This window comes from Phacochoerus africanus, chromosome 3 (genome assembly GCF_016906955.1).
Source record: "Phacochoerus africanus isolate WHEZ1 chromosome 3, ROS_Pafr_v1, whole genome shotgun sequence".
Lineage (NCBI taxonomy): Eukaryota > Metazoa > Chordata > Mammalia > Artiodactyla > Suidae > Phacochoerus > Phacochoerus africanus.
This window is the reverse complement of record NC_062546.1, coordinates 34,815,460-34,835,768: the sequence shown is the minus strand read 5'-3', so window position 1 is coordinate 34,835,768 and position 20,309 is coordinate 34,815,460. Positions and strand designations below refer to the sequence as shown.

At 48.2% G+C, this 20,309-nt stretch overlaps 1 protein-coding gene across 5 annotated transcripts in view; it reads right to left on the bottom strand.

Annotated features, from left to right (window-relative positions):
* RALGAPA2 (Ral GTPase activating protein catalytic subunit alpha 2) overlaps positions 1-20,309 on the bottom strand; it is a 271,866-nt gene that overhangs the window by 17,346 nt on the left and 234,211 nt on the right. For 4 of the 5 annotated variants that reach the window (XR_007133912.1, XR_007133913.1, XR_007133914.1 and 1 more), the window contains one exon: positions 2,988-3,109. Coding sequence is in view for 2 of the 5 variants with exons in the window: in XM_047771595.1 (XP_047627551.1) it covers positions 2,988-3,109 (122 nt within the window). In the remaining 3 variants the exon portion in view is untranslated. Of the gene's footprint in view, positions 1-1,474; positions 2,244-2,987; positions 3,110-20,309 lie in introns of those variants that run through there. The other variant, XM_047771594.1, reaches the window with a different exon arrangement.

The following is a 20,309-nucleotide window of genomic DNA, read 5'->3' as shown; positions in this document are numbered from 1 at the left end:
CCTTCTCTCTGGAAAGGGAACTGCCTGCTGAGAAATACAGTGTGGGACCAATACAGTGCTCAGGTCCCTGTGCTTGACGACAAGGCCTGCTGAAGGACACAAAGGACACCTGGAGCCCCGCATTCCTCAGACTGGGCACAGGGCCCCGAGCAGGGCTGAGGCTCTGCTCTGATAACACGGCCGCAAAGACAGCCTGACTGGGTCCTGAGAGCACTGTGGGAGCTTAAGCTGCTCAGGGTCAATTTTTCCAGCTGGCTTGTTGCTTGGAAGAGCAGCCTTCACCTCGATTTCTTCGTTTAAGCTGGCTGGCTCATCTGGGTTTGATGGTACTTGTCCCAGGAAGACGACAAGAAAAACACCAGGAGTGAAGGAAAAACGTTTGCATCTGTCCAAGTGGTGACAGGGTTGGGGATCCTTCAAAAGCAAGACTGGTCTGTGAGTGAGAAGAGGACGCACTTCTCCAAGTGCTCCTGCAGACGGGAAAGAAACGTACCTTCCGAATTCCAGTTCAAACCAAGTTCATTTATTGTGCCTTCCCCAGGGTTCTTGTGGGCAGGTACACAAAGCATTCAAAGAGAACATGATGCCCAGACTTAAAATTGCTTTCATGGATGGGTGCAATATGCGTAGAAAAAAATACTATCACTCCATGCTACTCTATACCCCAAAGCCTGCATGCTGTGAAATGTGATACCAGCGTTAATAATTTGAAAAGAGGAAGGCTCCGCATTTGTCTTGATAGCTCATCTTTGGTTTCATGTTCCTTCTGTGCAGGTTCCAAGGCCCATTCTTTTTTTTTTTCTTTTCTTTCTTTTTTTTGGGGGGGGGGCCCGCACCCATGGCATATGGAAGTTCCCAGGCTAGGGGTTGAATCAGAGCTATAGTGCCGGCCAAAGCCACAGCAACTTGGGATCCGAGCTGCATCTGCAACTTACACCACAGCTCACGGCAATGCCGGATTCTTGACCCACTGAGTGAGGCCAGGGATCGAACCCAAGTCCTCATGGATACTAGTCGGCTTCGTTAACCACTGAGCCACGAACGGAACTCCCCCAAGGCCCACTCTTAACGAGCTGTCAGAACCTTTATCTGCTAAGTAACTTTGGCAAAGGAGACATTCTTAAAGAAGCCTGTCTCCAAAAAGCAGGTCTTAAAAAATCCAAATACTCCTAGAGGCTCACTTTATGATGTTAACCGATACACAGACTCATCTGAATTGGATTAAATAATTATGAACTTTGAGGAAAGATCAAATTAACTCATACAGAGGTTAAAGTACACATGGAAAATAAAGTTCCTCAATATTTGTTTCAATAACATCTTATCGAGGCTTAAGAATGTAACAGTTAAGACATGGAAATATCTAGTGATGATTTAATTTCTCTTCATTTTAAAAACCACAAAGCTTTCTCAAGGGTAAAAATAAAACCCTAAAACAATGCTCCCCCCCCCCCGCCCCCCCAAAAAACCCTGCACTGAAAAATTCAGTTCTAACACTTCAGAAGGGTGGGGAGAAGCTGAGTGGGATCTTTACAAAATCAGCTTTGCTACAGAGTCTTCCCGCTCTTTCACTTAAAAATTAGAAGTGATTTTAAACCTCTAGCCAGACTGGGTATGAAATCTTCATTTCCCTTGAAACTGATTTTTTTTTTTTTTTGGTTTTAGAGAGAATGTTGGCAGAGTGTATAAAAGAATTCAATTCACAGCTGTTCTACTTTTTTAATGTAAGAAACATTAATCAAAGCTTAAGTTAGAAGCTTTTCTCATGTTGCTTAGTATTCCAGTTCAACAAAGATCAATGGAAGCCATCCCTGTGTTTCTTGACGCCTCGCCGGGAAGCAGAGGCGTGATTATGTAAATCGCGCGGCTCTGCACCTCGGCGGCCGCTTATCTCCCCGGCCTTCTGCCTACTGCTCCTGGCTCCCCGGGCAGGGCCAGCCTCTCCCTCTTATCTCCCAACAAAGCTCGGGGAGGCCAGGACCGGAGCCAGCGATGTTCAACAATGATGCATGGCTGATTTTATTTGTAAGTGATTTATTTCACTGAATTTAATTTTTTTCACTTTGTGTGTAAGATATTTGTTAACAAGTCAGAATGGGAGCAGCCAGGCAGCGATCGGAGACAGCCCGACACAGGTTAGAAATCTGTGAGGCCCTCTGATAGTCAGCCTGCCCCCGTGGAAGGGGCCCGGAGCCTCTCATCGAGGGTCTTGGTGTGCAGGGACTAAATGTTGCACTTGCTTTCTGAAAGGCAATTAATCTGTAATTACATACAGAGATGTCCAAGTTACTCTATTCTCTGGGAAAAGGAAAAAACCCCACAGTCATCCTATCATCGGTTTAAGTGCCAGCACACATTTTTTTTTCCTAAACTGGAAATATAAAAAGAGAAAACTAAAACCAAAATTTTTGACATCTTTTTCACTGGCCTAATAGATGGAAGTGACCTGGGAGGCAGTGCTGCTCTCGGTTCAGCCCTGTGCTGCGGACACTCCAGCAGGAAAGCGAGCTGGCTGCAGCGGTACTGATGGACCCGGGACACCGTCCTCCCATCGCTCCCGCATTAATCTGTGACCCGAGGATCTCAGCAGCCTAATCCCCATTTAGCATTAGTGGCAACGGCTTTGGCTTCGAGGAACTCTTTTTTGATAAGTAAGCACTGATGCGGGCATCGCTTTTAAACAACATATTCCCAACTCAGCAAGAAACCCACACTCCTGAATGAACCGGAGCGCGGTGCTGAGAGAAAGTTCATTAACCTTGCTCGGTGCGGAGGTTAACGGGAGAGCGGGAGAAAAGAACTGAGCGAACGACCACGGGCTCGGGTACAAAACAAATGAAAATGAATGTCATCACTCCTTTTGATATTCATTAGCCAAGGCAGAGGGGGAGTGCTCCTCTCAGATTTGCGAGCATTTATCTGTGGAAACCAGGTGTACATCTGCGGCTCGAGTGTGGGGGCGGTAGGGAGAGAAGGCAGACACTCACCGGTTCCAGTCACGGAGTAGCTGGGAGACGGAGAGAAGACCTGGGCTGCGAAATCCTCAAACGTCATGACTTCGCGGTGGTTCTGAATTATTGCTTCCAGATACAGAGCCCGCTCCTCGTAGCTGCAGGCATCAGTTAAGGAAACGTGCACGTGCAGAAGGACTCGCGAAACGGGGACGGAGTTCACTTTGTTTTAAATATAATCACGCACCTTTTGACATTTGTGTGGGAAAAAGACACCGCGCAAGTTTGGACAGCATCCTGCCGGAGAATTAAGTATGTGTCCTCGTGCATGATAACCTTCCGATTTGGAGGCCTAAGCATCTGGGAGGCTTCAATTGCACCCAAACTAGCGTTGCTTTCAAACTATGTAAACCAGTAGTTATAGAATCACAGCCAAAGATCACCCACTTGATGGGAACAAAGAAAAACAGACACTGGTGGCAACCACCTCCCTTTCCACTGACAACCGTGGGCAGCGCTGGGTCTTTCCTTCTTAGTTCCGGGGATGGAACGTTCTTCTCAGCCTACAGATAAAACGACTGTAGTGATCCCCATCCACAAATAGACCCACGTCTGCACCGGGCAGAGGGAAGGCCAGGAAGGTCTGCCCTGAAGGGCACCAGAACCTCAAGCCGAGGCAGGCCGTGAGCATTAGAAAATAAGAACTAATAAGTGGGAAGAATCTTACAGGGAGTACACCATGCAATATTAAAAAAAAGGAAAGAAAAAAAAAAAAAGAAAGACGACTGCCTTTTAATTAAAACTGCAGTCTGGAACACACGCATTCAAATGTGTAATCAAAAACCAGTCACCAATAAAACTTACAAGCGTAACACGCTGAAGCAACTTTCCAGCTGTCTTAATAGGACCCCTGCGTGTGGCAGCTTTTCATGGGGCAGAAAGCAAATCTTCCCCTTTTGTGTGTGGCTTCTGTTTCCTCGGAAGGTGAACCGTGCCTTCCAACAACAGGATAACGTCAGGAATTTGACAGCAGAGGGCGGCTCTGCAGGGTGACTTTATGAATTAACACGTGGGGGGTGCCCGATGCCTCCCTCCCCCCTTCTCATCATCGACAAGAAAGTTAAGACGTGTTTCAGTCGTTCTAAAAATCATGCTGGTTCTCCAGGAACATAGGGAATGCAGGTCACTACTGGTTTATTGTTTGCAGCTCCAGAAGGGCAAAAGTAATTCTAGCATTTCTCACTTAATTTTAAAACTATCTGTTCAAAAGGGCCACTTGAAAGATATCAGATGGGGAAAACTGTGGCCTTTCAACCAGGTGTCAATAGACATATGTTTTAAAAGAGGAACATATTTTTCTGGTTTCTTCTGGCAAAGGATGCTCATGGATTTCCCAGGATAGGCTCTTCCTCCTCCTCCTCCTCCTCTGATTAAAGTCAGAGAAAGACTGACCTGTGAGGGGGCCAAAGGCATTCAGGGCTGGCTGTGAAACCAGGCAGCCTTGAGCCATAGGTGGCTACATTTAAATTTAAATTAATTAAAATAAAGAAAGAGAAATTCAGGCCCTCTGGCCTGCTTGCTGAACTTCAAGCGCCCAAAGCCACACGTGGCTTGTGCAAACACAGGACACGCCCATTGCCGTGGAAAGCCCTTCTGGGCCTTGCGATTCCAGAATTTCTCTTCAGGTTGGCTGCTCTCTATGCAACTTTTAGGAAGGAAAATGAGTTGGAAGATTCGAAAGCGGCCCCCTGATGATGCAGATATGGTCACAGCAGCCTGAGGCCTGAGCCACGGGAGCCTTCATGGACAGGCTGCCAAACGCCGCCACACGGGCCCAGGTCTGGAGGGACCCACTAATGCCATTCCTGTCTCATTATGGACACGCTTATTCTGCACAGCACTTGGCTGTCACCGTGCGGCCCTCGGAGCACGGCCCCCGCGAGCCGCTGGGCCACGAACAGCAGGACACTGGGCCTGGGCGGCCGGCTGGCGGACAGGCACTGTGACACTGAGCTGGCACGTGCGGGCCCAGCAGGGGCTGAGCGAGGCGTGACAAATTACTCAAAGAGCGGAGCTAAACTTGCGGCTGACGGCCACCTGAGCCTTGGTCCCCGTTCAGTGCTCCCTTCCCGGCCCCCTTTCAGCGCACAGCCTGCTCTCCGCCTCTGCAGCCCTGGCCTGCTGGGTCCCAAAGGCCCCCCTCCCCAGACACCCACACACAGAGCTCGGGACAACGCTGAACAGGACGGATCTGAGGATGCTCCCAGCTAAAGACCACAATCGGGAGGGACACCGTGTACACCACCCTCCATGGGGCCCGCAGGGCAGCCCTTGTCCTGAGTGACACTCTCCCATTGTCCTCAAGCTTGTCCCTGTCAAGGCTGAGAGCTCAGGGCTCCTAAGAGCAAGTCCAGCACTGGACTCATAGGTTCTCATGCTCAGTAAATATCCACAGCCTGACTCCTCAGTGGAGGCGCTGTGGGAGACAGCACAAAAGTCGCTTCTGGAACTGAGTCTGGGAGGAGGAGTGTTTTGCTTCGTATAAGCTTCCCCGGCTGTCACACAGAGCACACCCCACTCACCCTCCCCAGGCTGGGCCTGCGCTGCACCCAACTGGGTGTCATCATTCAGACAAACATCCATTAGGGGTTGGGGTGAGACCAAATGCACTTTCACTCGTGGCCCAATTCGGGGCATGTAAACACCATGACAAAGGGAAAACAAATGTCACCCTAACTCTGGCAGTCTAGAAATAGCCAAGGAGCGCATGTGTGCCAAAAATCTTTTTTTATGTAGCTTTAGAAAATGTAGCTCTGGGATCATAACTGAATTTCTTAGTGGAACAACTATCAAGGGTAGCCAGGAGCAGTTCACCTGACATTTTCTTACCTAACATCCTCAGGGCTTCAATACTGGCTGCTTTCCATGAAAAGAAAAAAAAAGGGGGGGGGCATTTTATTTATTTATTTATTTATTTATTGTTATTTTATTTTTGTCTTTTCGCCATTTCTAGAGCCGCTTCTGCAGCATAAGGAGGTTCCCAGGCTAGGGGTCTAATAGGAGCTGTAGCCACCAGCCTACACCAGAGCCATAGCAACGCAGGATCTGAAGCGTGCCTGCAACCTACACCACACATCATGGCAACGTCAGATCCTTAACCCATTGAGCAAGGCCAGAGAACGAACCTGCAACCTCATGGTTCCTAGTCGGATTCGTTAACCACTGATCCACGATGGGAACTCCAAAAAAAGGGCATTTATAATTTAACAACAAACTTTATAAGGTTCGTCTCCTCCCATGTGAGAGATATTAAGATATGAACTGAATGCAGAGGTAATGAAGGCAGTGGGAGATCAGTGACCTTTGACCCGAAGCAGGTGGCTACAGAGGCACCTGGTCACAAGCCCAGGCCTGTTTGAATACTGGCCACTGCCCTCCTGCTCTCCAAAAAGCCCAACAAATCTGAAATGAATTCTGTCCCGAATTCCTATCTCATTAAATACCACACACAGAAAAGTACTTTTGAAAGAGAAAGTGTCCCCTTGATTACTCAATTCAGAGAACATATTACTAACTAGAAACCCATCTTGGTTTCCGCATATTTTTATATTTTTTAGTGACCTACTCTGTCTATATCTTCATGTAAGAATTTTCTCAATGATCAATATTCCTCTCCTTGAATAAAGAGACCTGTTTGTCTTCACTGGTTAAATCTTATCAAAAACCTCCAGGGAGTTCCTGCTATGGCTCAGCGGGTTAAGAACCCGACCAGTATGCAAGAGGATTCGAGTTTGATCCCTGGCCTCGATCAGTGGGTTAAAGGATCCAGCATTGTTGCTGCAGACTGCGGTGGAGGTCACGAATGTGGCTCGGATCTGGCGTGGCTGTGGCTATGGGGTAGGCCAGCCGCTATAGCTCTGATTGACCCCTAGCCTGGGAACCCCCATATGCCTCAGGTGTGGCCTAAAAAGACCAAAAAGGAAAAAAAGAATAAAAGAAAAAAAAAAGAAAAGAAAAAGAAACAAACAAACAGAAAAATAAAAAACAAACCTCCAAGAGAACTTTCCAAAACCCTCAAGACACATGCTGATGGGTTGTAAGAGCCTCAGAATCCAAACCCAAGCCCAATTTATTCTATTATTTGTTTTCATTTTTTAGCAATGATAGCGACAGCGTGACAGCCAAGAAGGAGCTTGCTCTTTGCAGGAAGACAGACCCATGTTTGAATTCCAGCCCCTCCCCCACGGGCCCCCAGCCTCGGCGCCCTCTGTGTGGGGCGGGGACGCTGCCATCTGCTCTGGGGGCTATGGGAAGATTAGATGGAATCATACAACGAAGCACTGGACCAGGTTCGAGCAGACAGTAGAAGCACCATAAACGTGGACTGCCTGTCCCCACCCCTCCCCCACTGCGGGCTTACGGCTTTATCTTTGCGAAAGAACACAGTGGATGAACTGGAGGGGAACTCTGGGTCGGGCTTTAGGCAACAAGACTCCTTATACTAGACCCTCAAGAGCTGGGGTGAGGGTCTCCCAGTAACTGATCGGGAAACGGATGCTCAAAGAGGTCAAGTGATTTTTCTAGAGACACAGTTACTCAGGGGCGCAACTGGGACTAGAACCCTGGTCTTTTAACTTTACTGCTTTCAGCTAATATCTTAAATTCTAAAACACACAGGCTTAAGTTCATGATCTTGTGCAAGGTTGGGAGTTAAAATCCAGCCAAGGATCAATTAATTGGCTTATATATATAAGCGGGTATAAAACTCTATAACTGAAAGTTGGTACATGGGTTTAATCTGCATCTATACCCACAGATCGCACTGACTTTATAAATTCAGTGGGATTGGCAGCATCTCTGCAGTGCTAGGATATGGGTTTGATCCCTGGCCTGGCACAGTGGGTTAAAGGATCAGGTGTTGCCGCAGCTGCAGCATAGGTCTCAACTGCGGCTCATGTCTGATCCCTGGCCTGAGAACTCCATCTACTGTGGAGCGGCCAAAAAAAAAAAAAAAAAAAAGCAGAACAATTACTTCATTCTTTTTGCTTATTCAGGCTCTATCTTGAAATAACTTCTCCCTTAGGATATCTCCACTTTTTAATTCAAGGAGAAAAGAAAGAGGCTATATTGTAAATTGTAATTTTTCTCAACCCTGAAACAATTTTTTGCCTGGACTTTCTCTATATTTCCCAAGGATGGATACCATTCTGACACCCACAAAATGGCCTTGGAAGAGGCAGCCTCCTGGTAAGTGCTGTTACAGTAGAATACTATACAGCAGTGAAAACAAACTACAGTATGTATATCAGTACGAATGAAATTCATAAAAATGTGCAGAGAGAAAAAGCAAGTGACCGAAGAACACATACAGTGAAATTTCATTTATGTAAAACTTTTTTTTTGTCTTTTTGCCTTTTCTAGGACCGCACCTGTGGCATATGGAGGAGGTTCCCAGGCTAGGGGTCAAATTGGAGCTATAGCCGCCAGCCTAGGCCACAGCCACAGCCACACGGGATCCGAGCCGCGTCTGCGACCTACACCACAGCTCACGATAATGCCGGATCCTTAACCCACTGAGCGAGGCCAATGATTGAACCTGCAACCTCATGGTTCCTAGTCGGATTCATTAACCACTGAGCCATGACGGGAACTCCTACATAAAACTTAAAACCAGGCAAAGTGAAACATATTGCTTAGGGATACACACATACGCAGTGAAACTACAACCAGGGTTATCTCTGTGATGGGGGAGGAGGCACATGGGAGGGTCTCAGATAACTGGTGGTACATGAGGGGGGGTAATGTTATATGATTTCTAGTATTATAAAATATTTCATAACAAAAACAAGCAGGTGGTGAGAATGGAATATAGCACTAATCAAATGGATCTTTCCTCATCCACTGAAAGGACAGAATGAGCTTCTTTTCCAGCCCAAGGGCTGTATGAAAGGTACATGTTTGGTTGTCAGAGATAATGACGATGGAAAAGCCCATCTGATGCAGACACAGAGAAAGCAGAAAGCAGGCACTGCTATTTTTAGGGTTGTAGGTCCAGAAATAGGCCACGGCATCAGAGCTCAAAATTTTCAGACTGTCAGGGAGAGCTTTGACAGGTGAGATTTAGAGAGCTCAAGTCAAACATGGACACAAATACCATTCACGGAGGTAGGGGTAGGTTTTTCTACAAAAATACTTTGTTAGAATCGCTGTGCACTAAGAATGGCAAAATGGGCTGAATTACAGAATGGTCAGCATCCTACATACATGCGTGGACCTACGTCTGTGCTTTCTGGGCATTATCCAACCCCGCTTAGAAAACCTGATCTCAGGTTTCTTTGCCATGACTTCATGTATTCATCCTTCCAAGAAATACATACTGAAGATTCAGGTGAGCCTGGTGATGGGCATGCCAGCAGGGGGGCGGAGAAAGATGCTGCCCCTCTGCCTCGGCCCCAACAAGCCTGCCTTCTAGCAGGGACAGGTCCACAGAATAAATAAGGCAAACTGTCCTCACGTTAGTGCCAGGTAGGGAAGAGGGACAAGGAGAGATTGCCCTGGGCACCAGGGCATTGTCCCCATGCCCTGGTGTCAGGGAAAGGGGGGTGGGGGTGGTAAGAGCATTTCCTGCAGGAGAGGCAGGAGCTGGAAGGTGCTTGGGGTGTTTCACAAGGTGAAGGAGGCTGGAGCCACAAAGTAGCAAGAGGTGCAGCAGGTCAGGGGCTGTCTGGTCCTGGGTCACCGGAGGCCTCACTGGTTGAGGCAACAGAGCTACAGAACCTCACAGGGGGTGGGGGGTGGGGTTAGGTCGTGCATGGGGGAGAGCCTGGAGCGCATGGAGACCTGAAGAGGCCAGTGCTGGCTTGCATCTCTATGTGTAGTCAGAGGGCTGGTATGGATGCTTTAATGTTTTATACTAATTCTTTGCCTAGTTTCCAAAGTGAATGATATACATTCTGGGCAAGTGGAAAAGGTAAGAAGGTTACTTACAGATGTGAAATGACTAGAAACTCTGAGAACGATCTTTTCTTTCTTTCTTTCTTTTTTAAAGGGCTGTGCCTGTGCTATATGGAAGCTCCCAGGCTAGGGGCTGAATCAGAGCTGCAGCTGCCAGCCTACGCCACAGCCACAGTAACGTGGGATCCGAGCCACATCTGTGACCTAAACCACAGCTCATGGCAACGCCAGATCCTTATACCGGGGAGCAAACCCACATCCTCATGGATAGCAGGTTCATAACCTGCTGAGCTACCAAGCAACTCCTGAGAACTGTCTTGACAGAAAAGGGGTCAGCCTGCCATGGAAGGGAGAGGAGAGGGAGTAGAGGCAGGGGAGGGGGCGGCCTCCCGGGGGCAGGGAGGGGAGGGGGAGCAGGAAAAGGTGGAGATGAAGGGGTGGGTATCCCTCACCCAAGGACAGACCCTGGGCTGGCAGAGACCTGGCAAGAACAAGACCACGTAGGGCAGCTGTGGCTGGAGGAATATGCCACCTGATTCTACCCACAGATACGTTTTAAACCTTTTTAAACCTAGAAGGACACTGAGTCCACAAGAGGCTGAGTCGGAGCTCTGAGATGGAATATTTTACCAAACCAGGAAGTAACAAGATGATTTCTTCTGTTCGTCCCAGTACCTGGAGCTTTTGGAATAGAGGATGCAGAAGATGATAACAACACATTTCCTGGGCAATGTTCTGAATACTGATCAAAGGATAAAGCTTGAAAATGCTTCTTGGCCTTACACATGATACCAAAAGCACAGGCAACCAAAGTAAAAAAATAGGAAAATAAGTCTTCATCAAAACAAAACTTCTGTGCCTCAAAGGACTCTGTTGAGAAAGTGAAGAGACAACCCACAGAACGAGGGAAAGTATCTGTAAATCATTCAGATTCAGAGAATGTAAAAATGTTTATAACGCCATCAGAAAAAGACAACCCAATTAACAGATGAGCAAAGGATTTTGGTAGACATTTCTCCAAAGAAGGCATCCACACAACCTTTGGACAAACACATGGAAAGATGCTCAGCAGCGGCGCTCATCCTCGGGGCAAAGGGAACCAAAGTGAGGTACCACAGGGAGGTACCACTCTCCCCCCATGAGAATGGTTATCATCAAAAGGACAAGGATGAACACATGTTGCTGACAACGCGGAGAAACTGGTGGGAAGGCAAAGTGGCGCAGCCTCTGCAGGAACAAGTTTAGCAGTTTCATCCAAAGGTAAACATATGATCCAGCCAACCTACCCTTAGGTATATACCCCAGAGACCTGAAAATACACCCTCACACAAACACGTGTACACAAATGTTCACAGCAGTGTTTTCCTATAACAGCCCCCAGAATGGAAACAGCCCGAATGTGCAAAACTGGTGAATGGATAAAGAAAATGTGGTTTATCTGTATGATGGAATATTAATCGCATGTCCTTAGAAAGGAACAAAATGCTGAACGTGTTACAACATGAACGAACCTTGAAAACTGTGCTACGTGAAAGAAGCCAGATGCGGAAGGCCATACGCTGTGTGACCCCATTTATATAAATGTCCAGAATAAGGAAACCCATAGACAGAAAGGAAATTAGGGATTGCTGGGTCTGGGGGGAGGAGGGACTGGGGAGTGATTACTAATGGGTGTGGTGAGACAGAATGTTCTGGAATTGGATCATCGTAACGGCTGCACAATCTGGGGACCATACTCAAAACCATTTGATTTTATGGTTCATAAATTCCACCTCAATGAAAATCTGCTCCCCCAGATCCCTGTGAGGACATGGTACACACTATGTATTATGGGGAAGGTCTTCTGACAAAAAGGTCCCCACACCCACAATACGGAATGAGTAGAGAGGCGCCTGGCAGGGACCTGGATCATTTATCCAGGGAAGATCCCTGAGCCATGTTCCAGGAGACCTTCCAGGAGCAGGAGGGACCAGGATCAAAAAGGACAGTGCTGTCCCTTACAGTATCTACAACTCATCTGGAAAGACAGATACAGTGTCATCATGTGCCAGGTGACTAGGATCTGGGCAGGTCCCAGGGTCCCAGCGGGAGGAGCACGAGGTCTCCAGCACCTGGGACCCGCTAGAGGGTCTGAAACAGGGGACAACCAAGTCTGATCTGTACCAGAGAGACAGTGGCAGGGTGCGGGGGCAGGGAACACTATGTGGTAGGGCCTAGAGGAAGGGAAACTAGTCAGAAGAGAGAGGAGACCTGAGCCCGGAGGAAGCAGTGATGGAGGAGGAGGAAGGCTGCGGATGATGGGATACTGGAGGGCGGGGGTGGGGGTGGAGGCTGACAAGCCTCTGGGATCACGGCTTAGGTGATCAGGCGAGCCTGCAGATGCTGCTGCAGAGGACCCAGAAAGGAAGGTAGGCCCCGTGGAGTCCAAGGGTCCTAAAAGGCACCAGGGGAGCAATGTGGGGGGTGGGGGGTGGGGGGGGGCATGCCTGTAGCTCAGCAGAAGCCTGGGCTAAAGATAAAGGGCTATGGGCTGTGAGTCACAGTCTTGGAGAAGGACCTAGAGGAGATGGGGTGGGGGGGTGGGAGGACAGGGACGGATGTACTTCAGAGGCGGGGGGCAGGAGCCAGGGGACCAGGGGATGCACACGAGGGAATGGATGGCAAGGGGGCAGCAAGGTCACAGAGTGCTCGGCCAAGTGTTTCTGGAGGGAGGGGCCTCCGCCCACTTCTGCTTCCTTAACCTCTTCCCTGGAACCCACCCCCAATACTGCCACCCAGAGGGAGGTGGACCCCACAGGTGGGCTGGCCCAGCATTTAATAATCCGAAATAAATGGATGAAATTCCATAATCATAATCAAGACAGGAATGGAGGCCAGTTACGGCCTAAAGCCATACATCAATTTTACAAAGATTTTGTATGTCTTTCAAATATAATGCAAATTTAAATTCTAGGACTGTTTAAGACCCCAAATAAATGACTCATTCAAAGTAAATGTCACAGCCTGGAAACGGATAAAGAGGACGACTTTACTGAACAATGTAACCAAAGAGATAGATGCTTGGAAAAGGAAATTAAACACGTAAGATATTAGATTAGGTCTCAGACCCTGTTGGTGCACTCCTAGAGAGGAAACAGTGCCTCGCTGCTGAGAAAGGAGAAAAGACCCATTTAACCAAGTTTAAGAGTAATTCTGAGGAAATGATCAGAGTAAATGGAAATGGGGAAAAACTGGTTTTCTTCAGGCTATTAAATTACAGACTTTTGGAGAAGGTCTGCTCTTGTGGGCGTGGGGAACAGAAGGTCTTGCGCTTAGCATCTGAGATGCTCCAAGAGTGAGAGGGTTTTATTAGAAGGGTCCTGCATGGGGGACGGAGGTGTGCGGGGCACCCCCCCAGTCACAGCATTTTCCATCTCCATCCTCCCCACCCCCCCAGAGCCCATGCACCTCACCTTCTGTAAATCAAGTGAGAAGGGCCTGTGATGCCGTCACTCCAAGCCCCACATCAGTGAAAACCTAAGTGACAGAATAATCAGGCATTCAGCCTCTCTCGGTCCAGAGGACGCGCGGTGGAGTGAGTGAGCAGATTCCCCATGCTGCTTCATGGATGAAATGACCCAGAAGTGACAGATCAATATGACAACAGAAAGTCAGCTGCGCTAAGTCCAGTTGCTTGCTACTAGGAGGAAGGGAGCCAATGTCACCTGGACTGTCTCTCTTCCAGATTTTCATTCGTCCCCGAGAGAAGGCATGTGAAGGGCTAAAAAATGTTCTCTCAACTTGAGTTGTAGAAATGACTGTTGCTGACAGAATGTTGGCATTTATTTATTTATTTGGGCTTTTTTATTTTTTAGGGCCACACCCGCTGCATGTGGAGGTTCCCAGGCTAGGGGTCCAATCAGAGCTGTAGCCGCTAGCCTACACCACAGCCACAGCAACAGCAAAGCCAGATCCGAGCAGCATCTGCGACCTACACCACCATTCATGGCAATGCTGGATCCCTAACCCACTGAGCAAGGCCTGGGATCGAACCTGCGTCCTCACGGATGCTGGTCGGATTCCGTTCCGCAGCACCACGATGGGAACTCCCTGTTGGCGTTTCACATCCACAAAGTTACAATCAGATGGAAACAATTAGAAATGCAGGCAGTTCTCACTGGGGCACAGGGGGTTAAGGACCCCACTGCAGTGACTTGGGTTGCTGGAGAGGTGCGGGTTTGATCCTTGGCCCAGCATAGTGGGTGAAAGGATCCGGTGTAGGTTGTAGCTGTGGCTCAGATTCCGTCACTGGCCCAGGAACTTCCATAGGCTGTGAATGCGGTCATTAAAAAAAATAAAAAATAAAAAAAAAAAAGAAATGCAGAACTGTTCTTAAATGTCTTGAATTCTCTTTGTGACAAGGAACAAAAAGGGTAGGCAATTAAATAGCAGGACACGTGGATTTTAAACTGTAATTTTATCATTACTGACTGTAAGAGACAAGTTATTATTAAATGATATATGTGACAGGTGTTATTTAGTGCAACGTACTTTGAACCATCCAACATTTATCCTCAATCACCCTCACTGTGGAGAAGCCAACTCCATGTGGCCTATGGATTGGTATGTATCTAGGTTGATTCTAAAAATAAAATAGATTTCGTGGTGATATATGACAGATGAGGGGACGAAATCAACAAGGACCAAAAAACACCATCTGTGGCAGATGTTCTGGTTGGAATTTTCTTGAAATAGTCTCCACTGTAGCCCATCCCCCACCGACTGGGCCCAGATGAAGTCAGAACAGTCTCAGGCAGAATGAAACGTTACAGCCCAAACTATCTGCACCAAGCTCTGGGCGGATTTTCTTGATTTTTTTTTTTTTTATTTCCAAAAATAGTTTGGGGGGAACGCTCCTTCTGATGTTGTTTTAAAAGTTTGAGTTGTATTGAAAACTAGCAAACCATATTTGAAAACAGAAAAAAAAAAGTATTTCTATTTTTCTATTAAAAAATTATACTTGAACATGGCATCCGAGTTTTCCAGGAAGATACGCATCTTGACACCAAATTATCAAATGACAAGAAGAAACGCTAAGAAAAGTTAGGGGTTTACCAAATGTAAGCGACCTAGAAGCTGAGAAAAGCAGCTCATGCGAAGGGCGCCAAGTGAATGCCCGGGGCCCACCCAGACTCGGTTCTGGTGGGTAAAATCTGGCGTCACTGATAACACACCTGAGGGACAGTCAACCCTGCTGACTGGCGCCTGAAACGCAATACACCCACAGATTCAGAGAGAAAAAATACTGCCACGGTGATGGAAACCTAACCGGGAATTTGGGGGAATTCTAATAATACTGAGGTCCTCTATGATCACAAGAGCAAAACTATGTTTGTCACTTAATTTTTTTTTTTTTGGCCACCCCACAGCATATGGAGGTCCCAGACCAGGGATCAGACCTGAGCCATGGCTGTGACCTAGGGTGCATCTGCGGCAACTCCAGATCCTTAACCCACTGTGCTGGGCTGGGGATCAAACCTGTGTCTCAGTGCTCCCAAGACAGAGCTGACCCCATTGCGCCACAGCAGGAACTCCATGACACTTAATATTAAAGCAGCTGGGAGTCCCATCGTGGCTCAGCAGTTAGTGAACCCGACTAGCATCCATGAGGATGTAGGTTCGATCCCTGGTCTTGCTCAGTGGGTTAAGGATCCGGCGTTGCCATGTGCCGTGGTGTACGTCACAGACATGGTTCGGATGCTGCATTGCTGTGGCTGTGGTATAAGGCCAGTAGCTATAGCTCCGAGTGGACCCCTAGCCTGGGAACCTCCATAAGCCTTGGGTGACACCCTAAAAAGACAAAAAGACAAAAAAAAAAAAAGTAGCTGACTTCTGGCCATTAGAACAGTGTGGCCAGTTGCTCATATAGGCTATGATGAGTGGAGATGGGGGTTGAGTTATCCTGCCTAGGTGCCTGGGTGGGCAGGTATGGACCCAGCCTTCTCAAGAGCTGTGCCATCTGTGCTCATGGCTGAGCCAGCAGAGCCAGGCCCCATGCTGACCACTATGGCCAAGGAGGCCCAGAGAGCCACAGCCTCATTTGTGCTGTGACCTGGCAGCTGAAGAGCAAAAAGCATCTGTCTCACTCTTTTTCAGCTGTCTCAGCATTTGGGTCAATGTTTGGGCTGCTGGAATGACTCTGGTTTCCCAGGGGCTCAGTGTGGGGTTTGATGGTCTCTGCTTACCTCGGTTCTAGGTGGTATGGAGAAAAACAGAAACACACAGTTCTGTTAAAAGCAATTTGTGGAGTTCCCTTCATGGCTCAGTGGTTAAGGAACCCAACCAGGATCCTTGAGGATGTGGGTTCAATCTCTGGCCTTGCTCAGTGGGTTAAGGATCTGGAGTTGCCATGAGCTGTGGTGTAAGTTGCAGATGCACCTTGGATCTGGCGTGGCTGTGGGTGTGGTGGAGGCTGGCAGCTGTAGCTCCGATTAGACCCCTAGCCTGGGAACTTCCATATGCTGCGGGTGTGGCCCTAAAAAGCAAAAAAAAAAAAAAAAAAAGGCAATTTGTCTTGAGGAAGGTCCAGCGGTGGGTGAAGAGAAGTCCTTGCGGTGCCTCCAACACAAGGAGGAAAGAAAGGGCGTTTCCCCTCCAGGCCGAGGTGGGGTGCACCAGGCCGAGGGCCAGGTGTTCCTGGTGGCGAAGGAAAATGCCCTCTGATAGAGCCAGGGGAGGCCTGGGCACGGCCCAACGAGGGGCTCCAGCCCAAAGCTGCACCTTCTCAGAGGTGGGGGACCACCACGCTGAGTACAGAGGGCCCCTTCATGCACTTACCTCCCCGGGAAAAAGTCCTGTTCTGACAGCCCTCCGGGTGAGGGGCTTATCGGTGGCACAAAAATCAAAGGGCACCTGGAGTGTGAGCTCCCCCAAATTGTAGGCCCTGCCTGGATCTTGAGACCAAGCAACAATCGAGGGCTTTGCAGGGTCGAGCACTGAGCGAACGAGGCCTTCCACGGGCCATATCTACCTCACTCACCCTCGCACGGTGTGTGCTGTTACTGTCATCTCATAGAGGAGCAGACTGAAGGCGGCAAAGCACAGTGTTTGGCTCCAGGCCTGAGATGGTGAACGCCAGGGCCTGGACCCCGACGCCAGCAGCCAGACTTGGGGCCCCAGCTCCCAGGCATGGCCTTGCCTCTCGACCTCAGAATTCTCCCCTAGAGGGAAGAGACCAGGGTAGCCACAGCGGAAGGAAGGCCCAGTTCCATCCACTCATTAGCATCTTTACAGAAACCTGAAGGACAACAGATTCAACACCCACACTACATTTTAGTAGGCACCTTGGTGTATCTAGAAATTCCCTATTTTTAAGAGTAATACAGAAGGAAATAAAGAAACAAGGCTGCCCCAGTGGGAATAAAGAAGTAGAAAAATCTCTCACAATTACACACTTTAAAAAGAAAATGTATGGTGAAAAATGATGGATGTTTATGCTGTGATTTTGTATAGTTTTATATGCTAGGATTATTCTATTTTACACTTTAAATGAAAATCATCTGCTTTTTATGTTTTAAACGCAAAATTCCCTGTCAGAGAGCCGTTCATGTATTTGCCACATTACACACAGCAACAGCCCAGAATGTCGTTAAAGATAAAATTCCCAACTCACACAATTCTCTGGGACTTTCCACATTTGAGCCTCATAGAGTCACTCGGTATCACCTTTGTGACTAAAAATATAACTGTGGTATTACTTAAAATTATAATTAAATAATTCTCTTGCAAATGAAGATACATAACTCTTGGGAAAAAAATAGAAACATGGAATTAGGTTTGTCAACAGTCTGATATTAATGGCACGAGACACGGACCAGATGAAGAAAATGAATCTGGAGCCATTTCATACTTTGAAGACCGGCAGAGATGTTGCTCACAATTCAAACGTGAAGCAGAGCAGGAGGCCAATATGATCCCCATGAGGCAGCCCATCCACGGCAGAGAGGACTCAGGTCTGCCTTCCCTTAATTCCTTATTTCATCCAAATACTGTGCCTGCCACCCATCCATCTACTCATCCATCCATCCACTCATCCACCCCCATCCATCCGCCCACCAACCATCTATCCATCCACTCATCCATCCACCCACCTATCCATTCATCCTTCCATCCATCCGACATATACTGAGTACCTCCCATATCCATTATTCTTCCTTCACCTGTAAGAAAAGCATTTCCATGCACCTCAACTCCCTTCTAAGTCTTGGCTTCTGTAATACTCAACCGTCACACTGAGTGTCACAGTACGCTGGGGTGATCTGGGGTGATTCTAAAACTCATTGTGGTGAAGTTCCACTGTCACAGCCTGAGTTTGGTTGGAATGATAGCTCTCTTAGGATAAAAGACACAATCTTTATGTTACAAGTAAGAACGACCCAGTCTTGATATAATGCTCTGCCTTTTGTGGCCATGAACCCATTGGATCCTCCTGAAAACCTCTGTCCACAGATGATGAGTCAGAGACGGAGCAGGAATGATTCTTTTAGTCCATCCAGCTGGTAGTAAGCCCAGGCCGGTGCGTTCCAGCTCTCGCCTCCTCTCTGACACTGTCTCGGTTTAGTATGACTATTAGTTAAGAGTTTGCAATGTTCGTGTTAAGTTTTTCACCAGTACTGTTGCTTGGTGCTGTCAGGAAGGTGGGAAAAAACAAATTAGGTTTTTTTTTTTCTCTTTCTCCAAAAGCAGCACCAAACCCTGGCAAATTTTATAGCTAATCTGCCATAAACAGTGACTTCCTAGCTGAATTATTTAAACTACACTAATTCTATCCTTTCATTTATGTGTCAGAGATTGGGAAGTTTAAATGAGCCCATTTAAGCCAAATGGATGCTACTGTGCTTATTTTTGGTCAAACTTTGAAGGTAACCAGTGTAGAATTTGAAAGTTTTATTAATTAGCTATTTCAAGTGGATGGTTTCTGAGGACTTCTGAGTACTGTCAGGTAGTGCTGACACGGTCAGGACAGGCTTCAACCCTGGCCACAGCAGAGCTGCTCCTTGGGAATCCACTCAGCTTCTGCTTTACAAGGAAAGCGCTGAACCGGAATGAGAATGGATGGTTGTTCTTCAACTGCTATCTTCTGAGGGTAATAAAGCTTTTTCTAGCAAATCCTTAAGTCACATGCCACTTGGTGTCATTCAAGTCCACCAAAGAGGATAAAATCACCTGTGCTGCGACTCCAAGAGAGACTAGAGCACAGGCCCCGCCTCCCCGCACCCTGGCAGACAGCTCTGTCAAGGTCAGCCCGCTGGTGACTGCATCACCCTGGACAAGCAGCCTGCCTCTGAGAAACTGGGTCCCTCATCTGGAAAAGGGAGTCCAGGGGCTGACTTGCAGGAACTGATGCCGTGGGCATCCAGCCCAGGCCGGCAGAGTTCCTGCTTGTGACCGCTTGGCCTGGCAGCACCGCTGGGACCACGGGGACCCACTGAGCCACTGGCAGAGCTTAGTGTTTCTGAACCGAGGGCGGAAGGCAGGAGGGGTTGGAGCTCAGAGCTCACGGATCAATTCCTGCCGGCTGATGCTCAGGCATCTGGCTGCGGCCGCCGTCTCCCCGTGCAGGAAAGACCCTCATCACCTCCTCATCTTCCTCCAACAGGTAAGGAAATACTTCAGGGGAAATGTTTTTTTTTCTCACTTAAAAATGAAACAGAAGGCCCAGGGACTAGGGGGAGAGTCTGCAGTGGATCCTGAGTCAGATCAAGTATGTGAGTGATTTACTTTGCAAACCGATGTTGCTATTTTCACCCACTGCCCATGACAGCTTAGAAATGTCCCTTAGAACTTCCCACGGTACATCTTTCCCACCCTTACTCGGAAGATGCCCCCGCCCTCACTGCTGATCATGGAGACAGGTCACATAGTCCTCAGGGAGCTTCACGTGTGTCTGTCACAGGGACACCAGACCCAGAGGATCAAGCAGAGAGTGTGATTTTTTTTTAATTTAACCTCTACATATCCTCCATCAGGGTAATTATTTTTTGAGCTCATGTAGATATAAACACATACCCTCAGGGCCCCCACTTCTCCCAGTTAAGGGGTGCTGTACGGGGCACCTTGCAGGACCCTCCTTGCAGTTTCTAGGTGGTGCAAATAAATGCACTCAGTGCTATGGGAGGAGCCAGCCACACCCTTGGGGTGGAGCAGGTCCTCCCCAAGCAGGGCTCTGGGGCTGGAATCTAGGGAGCAGGGAAAAGCAGGCGGGAGGGGGGGTGCAGGAGGAAAGCCTCGGGGTGTGTCTCAAAGAGACAAGACTAAAGAAATAGGAAGAATGGGGCTCCAGAAAGTAGGACTGGGACCTGACCTCATGCTGATGGAGGGAGGGGCCCGGCAGCCAGGCTCACAGGCTGGAGGGGTAGGAGGGAC